The 24,324-nt window shown below is 37.3% G+C and overlaps 1 protein-coding gene across 1 annotated transcript in view; it reads left to right on the plus strand.

Moving 5' to 3' along the window:
• The window catches only part of WDR70 (WD repeat domain 70), a 299,325-nt gene that overhangs the window by 240,523 nt on the left and 34,478 nt on the right, over positions 1-24,324 (plus strand). Inside the window, exons 11-13 of the mRNA XM_058717827.1 lie at positions 6,023-6,122; positions 8,785-8,869; positions 10,331-10,469. Coding sequence (XP_058573810.1) covers positions 6,023-6,122; positions 8,785-8,869; positions 10,331-10,469 — 324 coding nt within the window. The remainder of the gene's footprint in view (positions 1-6,022; positions 6,123-8,784; positions 8,870-10,330; positions 10,470-24,324) is intronic.

Consider the following 24,324-nt stretch of genomic DNA (forward strand, 5'->3'; position numbering starts at 1 on the left):
ATAACTCTAGCATGTGATTGAAAATACAGAATTGCTTGGTTATCACTAAGCTTGAAAATAGATTCCCAATGAGAAAGGAATTTTATATCCATTGAGGGGGTCCTAGAACTAGATGTGAGAGGACAAATGCTAGTACACCTCGCTTGTTAGAGAGCCCAGGATTTGCTTCATCTTGCTCTTGGAGTTTGTGTTTTGTTAGCATAGTTGCATGTCGGCAGCTTTATGAAAGGAGGCACCTATGAGAGACTTAATGTATGTGTGGTATTGACATAAGCAGGAATTAGTAGGTCAGATATAACAAGGTGTCTTTGGGAGTTGAGGAGAAGTTAGGGGTGGGAAGATGTGTAATTTTAAAAATTAAGAAACTGAGAAACAGTAAGATTAAGCAGTTTGGCCAGGGTCAAACTAAAATGTATCAAATTGAAAATTTAGGTGGAGTCAGCTTGACTGTAGGACCAATATTCTTTCCATTAAAATTTTCTCTATTTTCAGCCCAGCAATTCACTTAAATCCTCTCATTTAAAATAGTTAATTCCACTGTCTCTATTAATTACAAAATGTGTTTTGATCATTTTGAGGGCTGTTGTTCCTCTTGCATTGATTGAGACAGATCTCGGCAGCCCCCGGATGTACACTCACTGACCATTGGTAGCACCACAGAATGTTTGGATTACATTTAGGATTTCAAGAATGCTATATTTAAGACTTTGTGGAAGATGTCATATTTTTCTTGGAGATTCTGGCAGACTGCATTAGAGAAGAAAAACTAGAATTAGCATAGCCACAGATGACAGGACCAGGACCCATAAGTAGGTGTTGGAATTCTAGGAAGGAGTCTTGGACCCAGTTTAAGAAAAGTGTTCCTAATTAGAGCCACCCAGAAATGGATGGTTGTTGCTTATAATGTATGGAGTTTTGTACTGCCAGAGGCTCCTGAGCAGCTGCAAAGAGAGGATATAAGGACATTTTTACCAACTGGAGTTTGTACTGTATCTCAGGAGAGGGCCTTTAAAGCTCTAGCATTTCTGCTTGCATTTTCCAGCATTATGCACATGGGAGACTTGATACTCTCCAAATCATAACATAAGGCACTCCCAAGGATAGGAAACCTATATAAAGGAGTTAATAATCTCCGTTTCCCTAAAGAACGATGTTCTTTGCCTCGGATGATCATAAAATCAGTTAAAGGAGAAGGTTAAAGGAGAAGTCTCAGTTTTAGATTTCCCACATTATGCCAGAAGTGTTTTAGTCAGGCTGACTCTGTTTCCAGAGTGTGAGGGTGTATGTCATTGTTACTGTCCAAGTGTTGATATTTTACAAAAGTTTAAGATCCCCTCTGGCTATCTATTTTGTATCATTAGAAGAAACTTTTGTTACTGGTTAAAGTGAAGTTAATAATTGAGCTCTTTTGACATAGAATCTGTGAGCTGTCCATCTCAAGTGAGGACACTTTGTCTCTTTCTTTTATTGGGTTCTTTAAAAAAAGTTTTTTTTAAGTTTATTTATTTTTTCAGAGAGAAAGAGAGAGCAAACAGAGGAGGGACAGAGAGACAGGGATAAGGAGGATACAAAGCAGGCTCCGTGCTGTCATCACAGAGCCTGACTCGGGGCTTAAACTCACGAACTGTGAGATCATAACCTGAGCCAAAACCAAGAGTGAGACACTTAACTGACTGAGCCACACAGGTGCCCCTTTACTGGGTCCTTTAAAAAAGGAAATGATTTAGAAATTTTGAGTGCAGTCTCTCCTTTGAAATCTTAGTCATTAATACGCAGCAATTTGTCACTCTAAAAGAGTGTTGTACCGAGATGTATATCGATAAGGCAATAGAAAATACTGGAAGTCACAAAGACAAGGTGGAACTTGTTTTGTGGCATATATTCACACGTTTTGCATTATAAACAATGAATTGTAGAAGTTTCAAAACACCCAACCTCCAATAGAGTGGCTTTTTAAAGTAGTACCTAAATGGGGGCACTTGGGTGCCTCAGTCCAACCCTTTATCTCAGTTCAAGTGTTGATCTCAGGGTCATGAGCTCAAGCCCCATGTTGGGCTCCACGCTGGGCATGAAGTCTAAAAAACAATCAAAACAACAACAACAACAACAACAACAACAACAAACCAAGGAGTACCTGAATGAGGAGACCTAAAAGCATAAAAGTATGGCAGATGAATATTGGGTAAAATCCTTTCTTACTAGATTAAGGCAAAATCCCCTGTAGTCATAATACCTTATTGCCATTCAGTTCCTTGTACTGTAGTTGTACTGTCACCTGTTAGATCCAGCAGAATCTTTCCTTAAGTTTTGAAACATTGCACTTTTTCCTTGCTTGTGTACCAGGTGCCTTATATGTCTTTAAACATTAGAATCCCACTCAGGGCAGTAAAAAGAAGCAAGACCAATTTAGGAAATAGCACATTGGCAGCTTCATCTCACCCCTGTCTGAGCAACAAGGAAGAGAGTCAGACTGTCACAGGGAGCAACCTGCTGCCACTGAGCTCATGCTGAAGCTTATATGACAGGATTCCCTTGGATTCTGTGCCTTTTAAGGTTCTGTATCCCACTTTACTGGTATACGTGTATATACACATCTATGTATATATGTATTTCTATGGTCAAACATTGGCATTCAAAATCTCTTTTGTCCTATTAATAATAAAAAAGTACATAACTGATCAGTTAGTTTAATTAGAAAATATTATATATATATATACACCAGTTTTTGTCTTTTTCTTAAGAATCACAGAGCTATCAGAGACCCTAGAAATCGTCTCACACAGTCCATTTATTTTACAGAAGATTGACTTGTGATCTGGAGAGGCTAATTTGTCCCTAGTCGCACTGCTAGTTTTTGACTGAACTAAGTCTAGATTTCCTATCTCCTGGTCCTGGCCCACTGCTCGTTTTACTGTACCCCACTGCCTTACCGCTCCTGAAATGAGGGGTCAGTAAACATAAACAAAACATTTAAAACAAATACACAAAAACTAAGTTGGGGCGCCTGGGTAGCTCAGTCAGTTAAGCTTCCGATTCCAGCTCGGGTCATGATCTCACGGTTTGTGAGTTTGAGCCCTACACTGGGCTCTCTGCTGTCAGCGCAGAGCCTGTTCCAGATCCTCTGTCTCCCTCTCTCTCTCTCTCTGCCTCTCCTTTGTGCTCTCACTCTCTCTCAAAAATAAATAAACATTTAAAAAAGCCCCACAAAAAACCTAAGTTAATTTCACTGAGAGGCCAAACGTAGCACAGGCTTTTTGGTGAACTGTTACCCCTACCGTCTCTTTCAGAAGTTTTATTTAGAGTTTAGTAGTTGATGACTTGATGAAATATGACCAATTGGCAGATTTTCCTAATTGAGTTTGGTAGCAGAGTTTTGTTTTTCTGAGGAACAAAATATTCCTAATCTATCTCCACATGTGTCCAGAATGATCTTTTTAAAATAAGCAAACCCAGTCATGTCCTGCTCTGAGTAAACTCCATTAAGCAGCTCTCTTTTGCCTTCAGGATAAAATCTAAGTCCTGAACATGGCCCACAAGGCTCCTGGTAATCGAGGCCCTGCTCACACCAGCCCTTCACCTCACCTTTCCCTCGAGTCATGGTTTGCTTCTTTTAGTTCTTTGACTCCAACCAGTTCTCTTACCTTTATGCACATGTTAGCTTTCTGTTGCTTCCTAACAAATTACCACTAATTTAGTGCCTTAAAAAAACACCAATTTGGTATTTCACAATTTCTCCAGGTAAGATGTCTGTCATGGTGTGGTGGGATTCTCTTCTTAGGCTCTCACCAAGCTAAAATCAAAGTATTGGCCAAGGATGTGGCTCTCATCTGGGGTTCAGAGTCCTCTTTCAAACACACTGGTTATTGGCAGAAATCAGATACCCATTTCCTTGACACATCTTTAGAGTCAGCAGTGACATGTCCAATGCTTTTTATTCTTCCAGCCTCTCTGACGTACTCTCCTGTCATGTCTGTGTGGCTTCCTCTTCTGTCCTCAGCCAAGAGGAAGTTCTCCTTGCAAAGATTCATGTGACTACTTCAGCCCCACCTAGATAATCCAGGATAATCTCCCTATTTTAGGGATAGCCAGTTAGTAACCTAAGTTTTACCTGCAGAGTCCCTTTTGCCATGTAGAGTGACATGTTTATGGGCATGACACTGCAGGGAAGAGGTCATGGGGGTCAAAATTCTGCCTACTACAACACAGTACTCTCGTTCTTGCCTCTGCATCCTGCTCCTTCATCTGCTAACTCATACTTTCATCCACTGGGTCACAGGATTTGTTTTTGCCCCTCTTCCTCCACTCCCCCTGCCCCATTCTCAGGGTTAGAGTAGGCATCTCTCTTCAGTGCTCACTTATGACTCTTCACATCCCCATTGTACCACTTGTCCCTTCGTATGCTTAACTGTGTTCTTTGAGGGGACTGACTGTCAGCTCTCTGAGGAAAGAAGCCATGTTTATCTTTGCACATTCGTGTTTCCCTGCTTAACATTATGTCTGCCGTACAGTTGACACCCAGTTAAAAAGAAAAGTTGAATCAACAAATTATTTGTACCCATGAGACGTAGGAGCATGATAGCCATGTTTAATACAAATTTCTAAGACTGTCAGAGGAAGAGAGAAGACAAATTTAACTCAATATTTATAAATTATTAAAAACAAAAACAAAAACAAATCCAGCCTGCTTTTGTAAGGTACTGTGCTCCTCATTACTGGAAGCCTTTAGGTGGAAGCTCACTGACAGGGCATCAGGGATATTGCTGGAAGCTCTGATTTGTGACCAATTCTTGTTAGGGTTGAGGTAAGAGCAAAGGAGATGGGGTCACTTGTATTCCTATACCTGTGGCTCCTAGCAGAGACCTACATGCTATTGTCACTAGGAGTGTGCCTGTCCATTCAGTGGAATTTTCTAGCCTGGTAGATCTGGGATAATTGACTCCCTAGTCCCTTAGCCTGTGCTGGTTACTGAGTCATAACTGAGTGATAGGATTAGTATCGTAGAGTTACTTTTAGAAGTCATTACCTGTGAAGAAGCAATATTAGGAGTAAAAAGACTACTAACACACAGCACCAGAAAAGAAATAGTGTTTAAGAGCAGGCCTCCTGAGTCCTGTACCCAGCTCTAGCACTTACCAGCTCTGTGGCTTTAGATAAGGAACTTTAGTCTCTGGGGTTCAGTTTCCTCAAATGTAACATGGACATGATAATAGTAGAACCTTAACTTGTGGACTGTGAGAATGAAGTAGACGAGACCATAGAGGATGGAGTGCCTAGGGTATGATTAGCATTGCAGCAGGGTTACCTCTCCCCCTCCTCCTCCCCCGCAACAACGTTATCCTACAGGCACATACAAGAGAGTTCAAGGCCTACAACCACATGCCCAGTGTCTGGCATATACTAGGAATACAGTGGTATGTATATATATACATATATATATATATATATATATATATATATATATATATACACATATATATATGTATACATATATATATATATATATGTATGTGTGTGTGTGTGTATATATATATATATATATATATATATATATATATATAGGCAACACACCCAACATGGGTCTTAAACTCAGAACCCTGAGATCAAGATTCACACACTTTACTGACTGAGCCAGCCAGGCAGTCCTACAATGATACATTTGATTTAATAAATAATATGTTCACTTGTAATTTTTATTTATATTACTCTTTCAGATAACTATAGAAAATGGTCCCAATAACTTTATAAGAACTGAATACTGAGTTGATCTTGTGTTGCTCAGAGCTTGCGAAGGCAGTCTGAAAGATGGGACTTACTTAATCTCTTTTTTATTATTAGAGCAAATGGATGTTTTTGGAAACTATTTGAATTTTTTTCCAGGGTAAAGAAAGCTATAATCAAATGAAATTAATATTTTACATATATCCTTTTCTGGATGATAGAGTAAAATACTCTTGCCACAGAAATGTTCTTGTTTGAATTCAGATGAGATGTTAATTAACACTTTGCTTGTCTTTGCAAACAGGTTCATCCTAAATTCCACTATAAACAGGCTCATGACCCAGGAACAGACACTTCCTGCGTGACTTTTTCCTATGATGGTAATGTCCTTGCTTCTCGTGGAGGTAGGTTAAAAACTTTCTTTCGGATGTATTTCTATATATAAAATGATCATAATTAACCCTAATAAAGTTACACTAATATCCTAACAGTAAAGGTAGCTGTGCTTTTGTTAATGTAACTTTGTCAGTCTTCTTTTTCATTAAAATGCATATCCAATTTGGCAAAATTGTTTTATTAGAAGTTGTCAAGTAAAATTTAGAAAATGTGTACTTTTTTGCCTGAGTTTTTATTTTAGCTTCAAATTCCATCAGAGTTTGAAGCCTCCAAGGATGACCTTTGCCTCTACTTTATGGAATTTTGTAGATGATTTTCTACAGTATTTGTATACTGTTTTTAAATTTAGAGTCTTCTGTTAGCTCACCATTAATTTTTTTTTTCCAGTTCAAACACTATAACAATTCAGTTAAAAAAAAAAGTTGTATACCTGGGTGTCATTTTTTAAATAGCTATGTAGTTTTATGTGACCATATTATAAGTTTACTTATCCACACTCATATGGTTGAATATGGGTTGTACCTTTTTGCTGAATCCTTCTCACATGGATAAGCTAAGTGTTAACTGAAGGAGATAAGAGAATAGTAAGGACGGCTTATGAGTAAAGCATTACGTGAAGTATGAGACATGACTGAGGATCTTCCTGGAGGCCCATTTGTGGGGAGGGAAAGAAACAGCAGAGTAAGTTGGTGGGAACCATGTTACAGATGGCTTTAAATATCAAATAAAGGATTTAGTCTTTATTCCATAGGCCATGTTAATCTAGCAACACTACATTCAGTCATTCATTCACTCCATCAACTACTATATTATGTTGAGTAACTACTCTGAGTTACCATTATGCTGGGTGCTGGGTATACAATGTGAACATCATAGACAGAGTTCCTTTCCTGAAAGAATTTGCAACCTGGTGTAGAGAGTAGTGGGAGTGAGGGGGAGATGGAGAGACTTGGTACAGCTTTCACTCAGTCCAGCCATTCCATGTCTGTGTACCTCGGGGACTGTATTCAGGTTCTCTGTCCTCTGAGGAAGCCTTCTCTATTATATCCAAACTACCCTTACTTACATAATTGTAAAAAAGCAAAGCACATGTATATGTATTTTCTATTTATGGTAAATATGGAAAAGGTGGGTATTATAAAATATGTATTTTGGTTTATCAATTCTAACCTGTTCAAGTCCTGAGATGGCTCTTAATTAAAACTATGTGTACTCTTTACTTACAAATAGTGGTTCTTACCCCAAGAGTCTGTATCTGAATCTTCTGGGAAAGTTTTTCAAATGATAAATGTTTCACCTAGAAATTTTCACATTTACTCTTGCCCCTTTAGAAGGTGTACCCAAATCTCCAATGTGCACTGGGGAGACAAGAGGGGAATAAGAGAGAAGTGTAGTTTGAAAATTCTTCTCAGAGGATTCTAAAACAGGCCAGCCCCAACCCAGTTGTTAAGTACTAGAAGTACAGGACTAATTTCATTTCAGTCAAAGCCATTTTGGTGATAATTCTTACCTTCCCCTTCCATCCTGTAATAGCTGTTGGGTACCATGTTGCCAACACAACATGCATACTATATTCCATCCTTTTTCTTCCTGAGTGTATAGAATATGACAGATGGAAATCAATTCACCAGAGTCCCTGGGTGTTGTAAGATGTTCCTGCTAGTTCCAGAACCTGCCAGTTTAGCTAAACTCTTTAATGCAGATTAATGTTTTTTTTTTTTTTTACTGTTTGAGAATTGTGAGGATATGTAATCTTTTTTTTTTTTCAAGACTAAAAGCAAAAAGGTGAATCTTACAAAGTTCTTCCAATATAAGCAGGACCCCAGTCCAGCCAGTTGTGGATTAGTGCACCTGCCAAAAGTTGTGTTTCAGAGGAAGAGTCACTTGGGAGAGAGTGGAGACTTTTATTGAACTCTCCACTCACCTCACTTGCACCTGATATTGATTCCTTATTGGACCCAAGGGGTTGAGGCGGGTCTCAGCTGTGGACATGGGGGAAACAGAGCAGCAAAGACATTACTTATATGAGTTTTGGCTTTCATTCCGGTCAAGAATATTAGTTAGTAGCCCTATAGAAATATAAAAAAGTGATCCTTAGAAGAATATCCATTATACTTTAAAGAGCTTGGAAAAGCTGTACTCCCCAGCAAAGTGAAGAGTGATAGCCACAGGTGGAGTTACACTGGAGGGAAGGGAATCACATGGCTCACCCTCATTAATGTTAATGGATAGCTTCATCTACACACCAACGGGAGAAAGAATCTGTTGTGAATTGAACTATTTTCAGTCCTGATGGTTGTTAAATTAATATCTTCTTAAGCAGTCAGGTTATGCTCAACTGTACCTTAGGGGAACTGCCAGCTGCTGTAAAATCACTCCTTAGAGTAGATTCTCCAGGGTTCCTTCTAGACTACAGATGCTACATCAGTTGGAAAATTTATTTCTAGGAGACCAGTTCATTATCATATATCTTTCTACTGTTCTCACATCTACTACTTTCAAACTCCCCAAACAGTTAAAAAAGTAAAACACTTATGTGCTTCTTTCTTTTTCTTTTTTTTCTTTCTTTCCTTCCTATAGTTATACACTAAGGTTAGCAAACTCTAAGCTTGGAACTAGTTCTTTTTGGACAATGCACTTTCTGTCTTTTCTTTTTCTTTCCTCTATTAGGTGATGATACATTGAAATTATGGGACATTCGACAGTTTAATAAGCCACTTTTTTCAGCCTCGGGTCTTCCTACCATGTTCCCAATGTAAGTAGCGTATTTTAAATAATTGATAAACATAAGAGAGTGAACAAGAAATTTCTTCACCTTAATGTTAATTTATATCATATGTCTTCTAAAAAGAAATATGAAGAGTATTTGAAATCTGTTCTTGAAGATGCATTTTATTTTTTCTTTTCATTTGCACATTCTTCAGACCATAAAATTCTTTGGAAGTTGAAATGATGTATGTTCATGTGTTTGTATGTGTGTGTTTATGTGTATACACACATAGGTCTTTGGGCAGTAAAAATATTTTAAGGGATTGAGTTGTTTTTTTTTTTTTAATATGTATAAATGACAGGGTAAGCCTCTGTATTGTTGTCTTTTAAAATTTGAATCCCATTCCATCAAAGCAATTTTCCATAGTTTCTAAGCATTATTATATATTGTTTTCTCAATTTTTTCTTATCTCAATTCCAGTCAATAATTCACTATCCTTCACTTGGTCAGAACATCCTGCTCGAGGTAGCTGAACACTGTTCTCTCCATTGTCTTACGTTGACAACTGAAACACGTAAAGATTTTTCTGAGGCAGCCGAGGTGGGATTTGAACTTTAAGTCCTTCAGTTGGTGCCTAAGCAAAAGTCTCTATTTATGTGGAAATAAAATTTCACATCTGTGTTAAATAATGACCAACAGGGAGAGCGTGAAGTTGATGGAGGCGCCAAGTGCAGGAAACAGTGTAATAGCAGAGCACTAATTCTAGCGCGGTCCATTGCCCATGGCATTTATCTGTTAAGACAAACAGATGGACAAACAAACATGAATTTATAGCTGATGAGACTTTTTTTGAACTATTATGCCTGCTGTAAGCTATGCTAACTGCATGACTTCTTTGGATCATGTCTTAGACTATTCACAATCAGGTGGCCAGATCTCTAATAACAAGAGCTGTTGAATTCTAGCCATCAGTCAGGTTCCAGCGGTCCAACCTGCTCCTCATTTCATGGTGCTTGACTTGACAAACCTCAAATTATTTGGGGATGGTGGATAGTGGTGATAAAAAACATAGTTCCAAAACTGGACAAAATAATCACTGCTTAGACATTAGTCATACAATGTCTATTTGTCTATAGTACTGTCAGTGTCTATAATTGAGTTTTTCCCATACTTCCTTTACATTAAACATATAGCATGTAGAAGTTAAAAGCACACATTCTGGAATCAGACCGCCTAAGTTCGAATCCCAGCTGCACCACTTACTTTTGTGATCTTGGGCAAGGTTTATTTAATCTCTCTCTGCCTCAGTTTCCTCATCAGTAAAATGGGAATAATAATATCTACCTCATGGGATTATTGTGAAAATTAAACAAAAAAATAAGTGCTTGAGTTACTGTAAGTCCTCTGTAAGAGTTACTTCTTACTACAATGGTGTTGTTTATATTGTATTTAACTCACTGTTGTAGGGTCATAAGCTTATGCTTATATACTGGTTTTTGTCTGTAGGACCGACTGCTGTTTCAGTCCAGATGATAAACTCGTGGTCACTGGGACATCTGTTCAAAGGGGATGTGGCAGCGGCAAACTTGTTTTCTTTGAGCGCCGGACTTTCCAAAGGGTGTATGAAATAGACATCACAGATGCGGTATGTAAATTCTTTTCTTCTCAGCCTTGAGAATGAAGTGAAGTTTGCCTCTTAGTCATCTTTTGTTTTGGTTTTAGTTTTTAAATAGAACATAAGCCCTGGCCCTTACAGTGCAATGGTAGTTGCTTTTTTTCTCCGGCACAGGAATTATTAGACTGGTGCAGATTGGCTGATCTACCCTTTCCCTTCCTTTGACCCAGTATTTCCTATGGGTCTGTCACACTTCAGTCATAATTTCAGCTGGGCTGAGGATGTTTGCCCCTCTGCCAACCAATTTGAAGACAGCAGAAGCTAACCTAATTATTATGTAGGCTGTAGAAACAAGTGTCCCACAGTGTGCATGTTTGTGAAGATTCAGGGATTGTGGACAGAAATGAAAGTTATGCCCTTGGAAAGTGATGAATTGTGTCATCGTTTCCTAAACCACAAAATCTTTGACAGAATTTGGCTTGCCAGAATTGTCATTGCTGTAAGACTGAGTTTCCGCTGAGCTCAATTTCTATTTAGTTATTTGGAAGCTTAAAACATTTCAGATTTAACTTCTGCTATCTAAAAAAAAAAAAAAAAAAAATCCACTAGTTTTCTTTACATATTTATATAAGTACTAAAACTCCAGCATGCGTGCACTGATTCATTGATTCATTCATTCATTCCTGTCCTGAGACTGGAGCTGTATGTGATGCAGTAATAGTGAAGTTTCCCAGAGGAAAATCTGAATTCCTTTATAGTCTTTTAAAGTATGTATTATTATTTCGATAGTAAGGTAAGTCATTGTTATTTTCTGAATATGAAACAGACCAATTAATGTCTGTAAGTTTCCTTTGGCTCACTGTCAAATCCTTTAGCAATATCCTATATCTTAAACAGTGCCCTTAATGTAGGCTTCTCCAGTTGTTTCAGCTCTTTGTAAACAGTTGGGACATATTATGTACTTAAATGATTCAGACAATTGAACAACTGTTTTTAAATCACCAGTAAAAAGCTCCTGTCTCTAATGCTGTAGTATTACTATGGAGTCTTAATTTGTAGGCCCTAAATTTGAAACCATGGTATAGTTAGAGACAATGAAATAACAATGAGACTAATTCTAGATGAGTACTTGGGTTTTATAGATTCTAATCTCATGACATAATTTGAAATGTGCCAGCACTAATAATAATTTTTGGGGGGTACAGCCAAGAGCCAACTAAAATACTAGAATCAAAGCAAACACTCTTGACTCTATCAACTTTAATCTCAAAAAATAAAATTATTATAATTGGTTGTTCCAGAAGTAAGCCATGTTCTGTTATGCCTCTCAATGACTGTACATTTCAGGATTACTCATGGTGTTGTGGTTTTAAAGTATAATTAAAATTGAAACCTAAATAAATTAAGGGATGTGTGATTGCACTTTTAAGACACACTAGGTTTTTGTAGTGTATAGAACATGCCATTTGCTGTGTTGCTCTGAGTTGCTTTTCTAGCTAGATCTTTTTCTCCATAGCCCTTATGGCCATTGCATCTATTGTATGCTTATTTGCTTTATCTGTGTTCTTCCACCAGGATGTAAGCCCACTAGAGCAGAAACTTTGTTGTGTTTGCTGTGATATCCTCAGTGCTTAGAACTGACAGACATACAGGTTGTATTTAATCAATAGTTATTGAATAAGTGAATGGTATCCTGGAGAAGTACATGTAATGCATACTGGAGAGCGCAAGTGTGTCTAAAGAGTGAGGCAGGAGAGATGGAAAAGTAACCTGATCTTGTATGCCATAATAAGAAGGTGACTTTGTCTTTGTTTGTTTGTTTGTTTGTTTGTTTAAAACATCGGAATGACACAATCAGATTTAGGCTTTAGAACAGTTAATTTTTACTGAAGTGTGAAGGTTAGATTTATAAGATTTCATTTGTGTATGAAGGCTGAGGTTTATTACTTGGGAAACTGAGTCAGTATTCTCTGAGATTAAAAAAGAAAGAAAAAAGAAAAGAAAGCAGAATTCAGAAGAAATATAGTGCATTGTTGATATGTTGAGCTTGAAATGCCAGCAGGATGTCTGGGTGGAGATAGTAGGCAGATGGGTACATGGGTTTGGTGCCTAAGAGAAGACACAATTTTCGGAGAAATATTTGCAGTTTTGTAGTTGAAATAGTGGCTGCTGATTAGTTTAAGGCACAAAGGATGGAGAATATGAGCCCTAGGAAACCTGAATTTTAAGGGATGAGCAAATGAAGAGAAGCAAACAAAAGAGAATGGTCATTAAGTAAATGGATTGTACCTTATATTGAATTATGTTAGAAAAGTCAGAAAACAGATTTTGAGATCCGTATTAATAGATGGGTGAAGAGAAAACTTCAAATAGGGACAAAGCCATGGCACTTTAAAGTGGTCTTTTACATAATTGATTTAAGATTTGTTTGCATTTTTGTTGTTAATATTAGACAGTATTGTTTGTTTTGTTCTTTTGAAGTTTATTTGTTTTTGAGAGAGAGAGCACACAAACAGGGGAGGGGCAGAGAGAGAGAGGGAGAGAGAGAGAATCCCAAGCAGACTCTGTGTGCTATCAGCACAGAGCCCGACCCCGGCTCCATCTCACAAACTGAACCCTGAGACCATGACCTGAGCCGAAATCAAGAGTTGGACGCTTAACCGTGACTGAGCTGCCCATGCCGCCCCATCCCCACCCCCTGTCCCAGACAGCACTGTGTTTGTTTACATAGTAAGTAGAATGTTATGTTAAAGGAACTTTAAAATGTCTCTTTGATTTATTTTCTGAAGTTTTAAGTCTTCTTGGAATGTAAGAAAATAAGTGTATTCTTTGGAATGCATAAAGAGGGTGGGCATTTTGCTAGAAGGACCAAAAATATCTCTTCTTTTATTGTGTTTTTGTCATTAAAAACCAGAATAGTCATTTCTTTTGGAAATACCGCACTCTGCTGTGGTAAGGTACTTACTATGTTGAGTTTTAATTTACATAAAAGACAACATCTCATCCTTCCTATCAGCAGTTAGTGGTGTGCTTGCTCGACTAGGCACAGACAACGGTGGCTTCAGGTCTATCCTAGATGAATCCATTTACTTGAATAAAATACTAGTGATTGTATTCCCACATCCTCTTCCAAAATAAAAAAATACACCCCTACATCATTATATTTTAGAATGCCAAGCTCGGCACGTATATGGAACCAAATATTGTCTTCAGTCAGGGATGTTAACAGCTATACAGTTTCCTAATAACTAAAAACTATACTATAACTTTCACAATAAATAGCTTTTAAAAACATAATAATTGCATTTTCCTTATTTATTTTTGAAACAAACTTAAAGGAAAAACTAGTTTTAATTCTAGTCTCTGCATTGTCATATGCTCTGAAAATTTTTTTTCTCTATTCAACGTAGAGACACTCTTCACTAGGAATTGACAAACGTTTCTCTAACATTTACTATTTTTATTGTATGATGTTCATACACGTTTTACAATTCTGAAATTATTTTTAGATGTTTCTCTGTAGTTCAATTGTGTTTACTCAACTTAAAAAAAGTGCATATTTCTCATTTATCATCTAATTTTTTATGATTCGGGTAGTGTGCTTAGCCTCCTTTCTAAGATAAATTCCAGAATATAACTTGAATCTTGAGTTTTACAAGCTCACTTTAGTTTTTGTGTAAAATGGGGTTCTAACCTTGTATATATTGCGTAAAAGGCTACCATTACTCTATTTTATGTGATCAAAGTATAGGAGAGAAAGAATGAACAAAATATAATTTGGAGATGATGTATCATTTTTTTTTAAATAATTATGTTTGGAAGAAACATAGACAGTTTCAAACCTTTTCAAAGTTCTAGTTATTTCAGGAGATGCCCTGAAATAACGTTATGGTCTATTATTAACTTAGTGATTTTTCATCAAACTATAATTTGTTATAAAATGACTAACATAATTTCCCTCTTTTTAACTAATACAAATCAAAGGACATGATTTATACAATTATTCTAACATTACCATTTATACTCTTTAACCCAAGCATAATGGAATAAAGTTTTTTGACCTGGTATTATTTAAGATGGCAGCCTCTTCACCTCAGTTGCTTTCAGAAATAATTTACCCAAAAGAAATTGGGTAAAGAGGAAAAGAGTGAAAAAGAAGGAGCGTCTGGGTGGCTCATTTGGTTAAGCATCCGACTCTTGGTTTTGGCTCAGGTCATGATCTCATGGTTCATGTGTGCAGCCCCGCATCAGGCTCTGCACTGACAGTGTGGAGCCTGCTTGGGATTCCATCTCTCCCTTTCTCTCTGCCCCTCCCCTGCACTCTCTCTCCTGTCTCTCTCTCTCAGAAATAAATAAATAAACACTAAAAAAAATGTTTAAGGAAAAAAAGTAGAAAGGCAAAAAGCCAGAAATTTCACACTTGATCCTGACTATTCTTCTGATTTGTTAGCTTATGTGCTTTGGTGAGGGAACTCTGTTTCTGTGAACATTGACTGAACAAAGTGAGGAATAGAAGGAAAAAAAAAATCAAACTTCTATTTACAAAACTTGGCTATAGCATCTAGCAAACTGATCTGGTATATGGCCACTTAAGGAAAAGGAAGGGAAATTTGCTTTGGTATTTTCAACTAGACTGCTTTATTTCATTCATTCATTCATTCATTTGTTCATTCATTTTCAACTAAACTGCTTTAGATATTTCAGAGTTGATTGAGAATACGAGTACCAACAGAAGAAATACAATAGCATTTTAAGGAAGAAAAAAGATTCATTTGTGACTAAAACATATCTGATTATCTTTAGGAACATTATTTAACCACCAAAGAGAACGTATAGAGCAAGGATTATCCAAGGTTTTTGCTTCTTTTCTACCATTACTTGTTCTCCAGAATATCCCCTTCCTGTGAGAAATGAAATCTAGATTATGCACATCTCATTTATGTTATTTAAGAAAGAAAACTCAGAATGTCAAGTAATTGGTATAATCAGTTTGAGTTCTTATTATTAATTTTCTTCATGGATCCAACTCTACAGTTAGAGAAAGTGTATATTCTGGATTGGTCTTCCTGGGACTTTATCAACTATTTGCATCTTCATCAAATGGAGGAAAGTGAAATAAAAACAATGACTTTTCTGTTTATTATTAACTCTGGCCTTCCCCTAAAAGATAGGGAGAACTTGAAGTTTTTGTGCCAGATTTATTTATTTACTTACTTACTACAGGCTGTATTCCTGCCCCTTATTATCATGGGTATTGATTGAAAAATACATAATTATTGTCAAAATTATATTAATTAAATTATAGCATATATATGTACCAAAGGAAGGAGAAATATTTTATTTAAGACCTATTTATCTTATTATGGAGATAGTCTATTAGATACACTAAGGAGAAAGTGAGGTCCATATTGTGTTTAAAAAAATGGTTTCTTTTTTCTTTTAATATTTTTTTATTTTTGTGAGAGAGAAGGAGAGAGAGAGCAAGCGTGAGCGGGGCAGGGGCAGAGAGAGGGAGGGAGACACAGAATGGGAAGCAGACTCCAGGCTCTGAGCTGTCAGCACAGAGCCTGATGTGGGGCTTGAACTCACAGACCACAAAATCATGACCTGAACCAAAGTCGGATGTTTAACCGACTGAGCCACCCAGGAGCCCCTAAAAAAAAAATGATTTCTTTTGAAAAAAAAAAAAACACTTCTATAAACATATCAACCATGTTTCCTTCTTTATTTAATTAGGTGAAGTTCTGATGGGAACTTGAATTTACATTATTTTTCCTTAACTTGAAAGCTCTGAATCTTCATATATATCAGTGAGGACTATATCCTATTAGCTCTTGGGTTTTTTTATTTCTTTGTTTCTTAGAGAGAGTGCGAGCGCAGGGAGAGAAGGGCAGAGGGAGGAAGAGAGAGAATCTTAAGCAGGCTCCATGCTTAAGATTAAGAGTCTAATGGGCTTGATGCGGGGCTCAATCCTACAACCCTGGGATCATGATCTGACCTGAAATCAAGACTTGGGCGTTCAATCAACTAAGCCACCCAGGCACCCCAACTTTTTGGTATTTTAATGTATTTTCTGGCTATAAATGTAGTATATATTGAATCTAAAAATCTGACAATGTAGAAAAGATCACTAAGAAAGTAAATAGCATATCTAATCATGTCACACATAGATTATTCCCCATATGACATTTAAATTAATAAATTTTGATGTCCAAGAAAATTGCTCTATTTGTTAACCTAAAGAATGACCTATAACATAGAATGAAAGTATTACTGCTTTCATTTCACATAACAAATTTTTGTGTTTTTATTAGCAGAGTGTATTGATATTTTAAATCCAAAGAGATTTAAGGGAAAGAATAAATGGTTATAACAAAGCCATAAAATAATGGACCCATCACAAAGCTAGCTAGCTATTTATCTTAATTTATAAGTGTAAGGAACATGCTGACCATTCCGACTACAATCATCCTCCATTATTTGTACATATGTAAGAGAGCAGAAAGGTCATTCAAATTAATGGCTATTCCAGAAGTCCTCAGAAATGGCTTTGGAAAGTATCTTTGTTCTTACATTTGAGTATGGATATAACCACTCTGGAAATTCACTTCAAACAAATTAATGAAGCTAGGCTTGTGATAGCTGGTCTCTGGAGAATTGAACAACTCCTCTCTTCTTTCATTTCATACTGGGAGTAGACTAATGATCTGTCTCACTGATAGAAGATTCCAGCTCAGGCAGAATTGCACCTCTTTAAGTGCTTTCGAGAAGTAAAGGAATCAAGCAATGTCTTTGCCCAGCCAGGATCATACAGGTAATAGTACACAGAGGAAACTGGAGCTATTGACAGTGTGAATGCCAACTGAAAATAAACTCAAAAGAAAAATTATATTTGGCATTTATCTGCCTTCTAAAATACAGTGAAACCTTCCTAATGTGAAGCTCAGGGGATGGAAAAAATGGGCTTTGAGTTTAACTAGCTTTCCATTATCTGATTTTTATTAAAGAGTAATCAGGCAGCTGGTTGACTAGGGAATAGCAGTTGCTTTGAATTATGTATTATTTTGAATAAAGCAGCATCAGCTTAATGAAATTTTGCTGTAATTCACTTTCTTGGGAGGATTAAACAATGCAGATTCTCTATGGATACTGATTAACATATTTGTACTTAATAAAATATGTGTATTTCCCAACAGCCAAGTGATAAGACAGTATATTCAACATAGGTCTTTGGAGCATTTGCTCTTTGGGAACAGGAAGGCAGGGTACATGAGCACTGGTCGTTACCTGGTCTTCCGAGATGTATGAATACTTGATGAAGAACTTGGGAGTAAGTAGAAAATAATGCAGTTTTAATGTAAATCTGCCAGTACAACAGTTACATGGTTCTTTCTCTAGCACTACCTTTTTTAGGGTCAAGAGCTAATTTCCAACATGGCCATTAGGACAGTGTCTTATTGTCAGGATGCACAATGATCAGCGCCTACTACTTTCTGTAGGAGTATTTTCTTTAATCACTGAAGAAAAGGTATGCCATTGGGCTATGATGAAAAACAATATTGCATTTTGGCTGCTTCTGTGGTTTGGATTACTAAATTATTTCTTGAGGCAAGCAGCATACTTATTAGAGTTCAATTTAAACAGTACTGGACCGGGGTGCCTGGGTGGCTCAGTTGGTTGAGTGTCCAACTCTTGATCTGGCTCAGTTTATGATCTTACAGTTTGTGGGCTTGAGCCCCGCATTGGGCTCCTTGCTGAGCATGGAGCCTGTGAATATTCTCTCTCTCTCTCTCTCTCTCTCTCTCTGTCTCTCTCTTTCTCTCACTCTCTCACTCTCTCTGTCCTTCTGCCCCTCTCCCCCACTCTTCCTGCAAATATATACATACATATACATACATACACACATAGATACATACATAAACTTGGACCTCAGCTGGAGTCCCCTGCTAAGTTAGCTGTTAGCTTCACAATGTCCAAGGGGGTGCTGGTATCAGTAAGACTTGGTGAAATTACTTCTCGTTGCGGATAAAACTATCATGTTGTGGATGTTCCAGGACAGTAGTTCTCAGGACTTGAAGAATACAGTTGAGTACTCATCTGTAGGCACATGCAAATAGTAAAGAAATCCCTGATGTTTTGGTAATATTTGCCTTATCAAGTCATTCACTGTTTTTAAGTAAGGAAAATGATAAGAACTAATTTAGTGCTGACTCATTGTTATTATTTTTGAAAATTATACAATAAAATCTATCCTTTTAAAAAATGTTCAGTTCAGTGATTTTTAACACATGTATGGATTTATGTAGCCACCATCAACACAGTCAGGGTACAGAACAGCTCCATCACCCCCAAAACACTTCTTTGTGCTCTGCTTCTGGGGTCACACACTCGCTGCCTCCCCTGCCCCCCTCTCCTAACCCCTAGTGTTCACTGATCTGTGCTCCACTGTAGTACCACCTTTTCAAGAACTTGTCTTCTATATGGATTCATATCGTATAACCTTCTTAGACCAACATCTTTTGGCAGAATGCTTTTGAGATTCATCCAGGTCATGGTGTGTATTGATTTGGTTGTTACATTTTATTGCTAATAGTATTCCACTGTGTGCGGATAGCACAGTTTACTGCGGGACATGTGATTGTTTCCAGTTTTTAGAGATTATGTATAGAACTGCCATAAGCATTCATATCTCAGTTCATTCATTTCTCTAGAGTAAAAACCTAAGAGTAGGCTTCCTAGGTCATACAGTGAGTATGTGATTATTTTTAAAAGAAAATGCCAAGCTGTTCTTCCGATTAACAGCACCGTGTTGCATTTTTACCATCGGTGTATTTCTTTGCCACTTGCTCAATATCCCCACCAAAACTCTGTGTTGTTGAAGCACCAGTTTTTCAAAATTTTTTGAAATTCTTTAAATCAGGTTTAAACCAAGGTTGTTTGTGTTCTTCTTGTTAAGTTTTCAGAGTCCTTTATCTATTCTAGACACCAAGTTCTTTTTAGGTTAAGTTCTTTTTAGGATATTTGCAAATATTTCCTCCTAGTCTCTTGCTTATTTTTTTCTTTTTCTTAGTTGTGTATTTTACAAAGCAAAAGATTTTAATGTTGATAAAACCTAACTTATCAGTTTTTTCTTTATAGAGTGTACTTTTGGTGTCATGTCTAAGAGCTCCTTGACTGACCCCAGATCACCCAGATTTTCTTCTAAAAATTTTACGCCTTATATTTAGGTCTGGTGGTCCAGTTTGGGCTAAATTTGATGAAATGGAGGGAGGCATTAAGTTGAGGCAGGGCCTGGACTAGGGCCAGGCTCAAGCACAAAATTTAAGGAGGTGCCAAATAACTCAGTAATCAAGATAAATGACATTTAAAAATTTTTTTTCTTTTAATGTTTATTTATTTTTGAGAGACAGAGAGAAACAGAGAACAAGCAGGGGAGGAACAGAGAGAGAGGGAGACACAGAATGTGAAGCAAGGCTCTAGGCTCTGAGCTGTCAGCACAGAGCCCGACGCGGGGCTCGAACCCATGAACCATGAGATCATGACCTGAGCCGAAGTCAGTCGCTTAGCTGACTGAGCCACGCAGGCACCCCAAGATAAATGACATTTTAATGCAACATTATAAAAAATGAAAATCAATGCAAAAAATCCAGGATGAATAATATACCAGTGTTTTAAACAAAAGTGGGATGAATAACAGTGCTGTGCCAAGCTGTATTAAAGCTTAAGGCAAAAGGAAAACTGAGTTGGACTCACCTGTCTTTTTCAAATTTTGATATTTTTGTGCATCACAGATTTGGGGTGGGGGATAGAGGAAGTACCAGAATGAGGGAAATGGTAAACTCACTTCTGCTTCAGTGATGCTTTGAATTTGGGACTAATTCCCCAATCCACCTATACTATTTACTTTTCAGAGTCCTCGAGTAGGTGTTCCATGCCTTCTGTCTTATATAACTGTGTTCGGAGGGCGGACTGAGTGGAATGTTTCCTTTGTCTCACCCAAACCAGTTTTCTTTTTTCTTTTTTTTTTTTTTTCATTAAAAAAATGACAATGGTAATGGAAAATGCATAATGAAGTAGTACAGATTGCAGTAGATGTGACTAGGAGAAAGCTTCTAAGATTCCTGCACGTTTGTGAGGACATTCATATCATAGGAAGTAAAATACTGTCATTGATCTTGGTGTAGGTCCCTTCTCCTATTCTGGTGGCATGTTCCCTTGACATAACTGCGCCACAGGCAAAGCTCCTGGCTTTTGCTTAATTAGCTGCCATCTGGCATCAAGCATACTTTGTTCAGTTTCTCAATATGATCTTCCAGAATCTGTCTCCTGTTCTGTGAACCACAGCTTACCTCTTTTATATGAAATTTAGACTTACTCTTAAGAGAAGATTTTGCAGCCCTCCCAAAGAGTTCATTCCTGTTGAAATCTCTTACCATCAGATCTTTTTCTTTTTCCTCTGTACTTTAGCCTCACATTCGTATGCTTAGAGCCCACATCCTTTACTCCAGTCCTCATGGAGTTGGAGAACAGCTGGCCAACATCCTCTGTTTCCTCTTATAAAGTTTCTGTTCAGTCTTGTCTAAGGGAACCAAACTTAGTTGGTTTTTTTTTTTTTTTAAACATTTCCTTGTGGCTCATATTTTCTCAACATTTCTCTTATCTCTGATACTCTCTTTTCAGCCATGCTCTTTGAAATAATGGTTGCTATAGGAATTCACATTCAAAGTCTATAGTGAGATGCCTTTCCTGTAATTATCTATTTGAGAATCTGTGTGAAATGATCTCATTTTTAGAGTTATATTGAGTTGAAGTGGCAATCACATGCTACTTTAGACTTCATAAATCATTGAAAGCGAAAGAATGAGGACCAAAAAGAGGGCTTGTTCAGTTTAATAGTTTACTCATTTTCTAGTGACATTTAACCCTGTAACATGCTATATTAAAAGGCATCTGCTACTTATTGGTGTCAGCAGTTTCAAAGAAATGTTTTCTGTTTACTGTTTTGCTTCCATTTCTGGACAAGTAAAAACAGTGGCAAAAGTCAGTATTACCCTTTTGATTAAATAGAAACATTTTTTCCCTTCTCTACATGAGAGTTTGGGATTTTATTTAATTGGTATTTAAACTTATTTATATTTCCTTGTATAGATACGATTACCATGAACGACAAAACTGAGTGAAGAATTAGCCACTTGATAGTACAACCCTGAAGGAGAAAAATACTTGACTCCTTTACAAAATATCAGAAAAGAAAAACTTGATTTTTTTACATTAAATATAATTTATTGTCAAAATGTTTTCCATTCAACACCCAGTGCTCATCCCAACAGGTGCCCTCCTCAATGCCCATCACCCACTTTCCCCTCTCTCCCACCCCCCCCATCAATCCTCAGTTTGTTCTCAGTATTTAAGAGTCTCTTATGGTTTGCCTCCTTCCTTCCCTGTAACTTTTTTTTCCCCCTTCCCCTCCCCCCTGGTCTTCTGTTAAGTTTCTCAGGATCCACATAAGAGTGAAAACATATGGTATCTGTCTTTCTCTGTATGACTTATTTCACTTAGCATCACACTCTCCAGTTCCATCCACGTTGCTACAAAAGGCCATATTTCATTCTTTGTCATTGCCACGTAGTATTCCATTGTGTATATAAACCACAATTTCTTTCTCCATTCATCAGTTGATGGACATTTCGGCTCTTCCCATAATTTGGCTATTGTTGAAAGTGCTGCTGTAAACATTGGGGTACAAGTGCCCCCATGCATCAGCACTCCTGTATCCCTTGGGTAAATTCCTAGCAGTGCTATTGCTGGGTCATAGGGTAGATCTATTTTTAATTTTTTGAGGAACCTCCACACTGTTTTCCAGAGCGGCTGCACCAGTTTGCATTCCCACCAACAGTGCAAGAGGGTTCCCGTTTCTCCACATCCTCTCCAGCATCTATAGTCTCCTGATTTGTTCATTTTAGCCACTCTAACCGGCATGAGGTGGTATCTCAGTGTGGTTTTGATTTGTATTTCCCTGATGAGGAGCGATGTTGAGTGTCTTTTCATGTGCCTGTTGGCCATCTGGATGTCTTCTTTAGAGAAGTGTCTATTCATGTCTTCTGCCCATTTCTTCACTGGATTATTTGTTTTTCAGGTGTGGAGTTTGGTGAGTTCTTTACAGATTTTGGATACTATTCCTTTGTCTGATATGTCGTTTGCAAATATCTTTTCCCATTCCGTTGGTTGTCTTTTAGTTTTGTTGATTGTTTCCTTTGCAGTGCAGAAGCTTTTTGTCTTCATGAGGTCCCAATAGTTCATTTTTGCTTTTAATTCTCTTGCCTTTGGAGATGTGTCAAGTAAGAAGTTGCTACGGCTGAGGTCAGAGAGGTTTTTTCCTGCTTTCTCCTCTAGGGTTTTGATGGTTTCCTGTCTCATATTCAGGTCTTTCATCCATTTCAAGTTTATTTTTATGAATGGTGTAAGAAAGTGGTCTAGTTTCAACCTTCTGCATGTTGCTGTCCAGTTCTCCCAGCACCATTTGTTAAAGAGAGTGTCTTTTTTTCCATTGGATATTCTTTCCTGCTTTGCCAAAGATTAGTTGGCCATACATTTGTGGGTCCAATTCTGGAGTCTCTATTCTATTCCATTGGTCTATGTGTCTGTTTTTTTGCCAATACCATGCTGTCTTGATGATTACAGCTTTGTAGTAGAGGCTAAAGTCTGGGATTGTGATGCCTCCCACTTTGGTTTTCTTCAATATTACTTTTTGCAAATGACGTGATACTGTACATGGAAAACCCGACAGACTCCACCAAAAGTCTGCTAGAACTGATACATGAATTCAGCAAAGTCGAAGGATACAAAATTAATGTACAGAAATCGGTTGCATTTTTATACACCAATAATGAAGCAACAGAAAGAGAAATAAAGAAACTGATCCCATTCACACTTGCACCAAGAATCATAAAATACCTAGGAATAAACCTAACCAAAGATGTAAAAGATCCGTATGCTGAAAGCTATAGAAAGCTTATGAAGGAAATTGAAGAAGATACAAAGAAATGGAAAAGCATTCCATGCTTATGGATTGGAAGAATAAATGCTTTTAAAATGTCAATACTACCCAAAGCACTGTACACATTCAGTGCAATCCCAGTCAAAATTGCACCAGCATTCTTCTCAAAGCTAGAACAAGCAATCCTAAAATTTGTATGGAACCACAAAGACCCCGAATAGCCAGAGAACTTGATTTTATAGATGTTTAAAGGTGTTGAGAATGACACACTATTCTTTATACAATGTGGAAACATATAATGCACTAACGACTAGTGCTCTGTTGTCTAACCCCAACACTGTATTACTTCCCACTGATAGCAGACCAGTGAAAGACTTCATGTCTTGTAGGACATTCTGTGACAGTTTTTCCTCTCCCAACCTGAATTTGATGAACGATCTTTGGTAACAAGTTTTCCAGCTGTTCTGTTGGAACTCTGGCCAAACTCCCACAATTATATATAGTGTGAGGAAGAAAGGGGTCTATAATTAACACATATCCCAGGATAGTGTTGTTTTTTTCTTTTTTGGAGTGATAGATAATGCTATGTCATGAATGAGGAGGGGTTGCGAGACCCCCAAAGGACTAAGTAAAAGAGTATGATTAGTAAAACATCTTTACCCGTACTATATTAAGATAAATAGTGCTTTACATATCCTGTATAGTTCATTTTTGAACATTGAGTTTTTCCTTTACTTGGGGGGAGGGGGGAGAGGGTTTACATACTTGATGATTTCCAAGATCTAATTATGTATATTTCTTATCCTGTAGTTAGGGATTTAACAGCTTTATCCACTTGTTCTTTGTTTATTCATATAAGAAGAGGATGTATGGTTATTATCTTTATGC

The sequence above is a fragment of the Neofelis nebulosa genome, chromosome 1 (assembly GCF_028018385.1).
Source record: "Neofelis nebulosa isolate mNeoNeb1 chromosome 1, mNeoNeb1.pri, whole genome shotgun sequence".
In the NCBI taxonomy this organism is placed as follows: domain Eukaryota; kingdom Metazoa; phylum Chordata; class Mammalia; order Carnivora; family Felidae; genus Neofelis; species Neofelis nebulosa.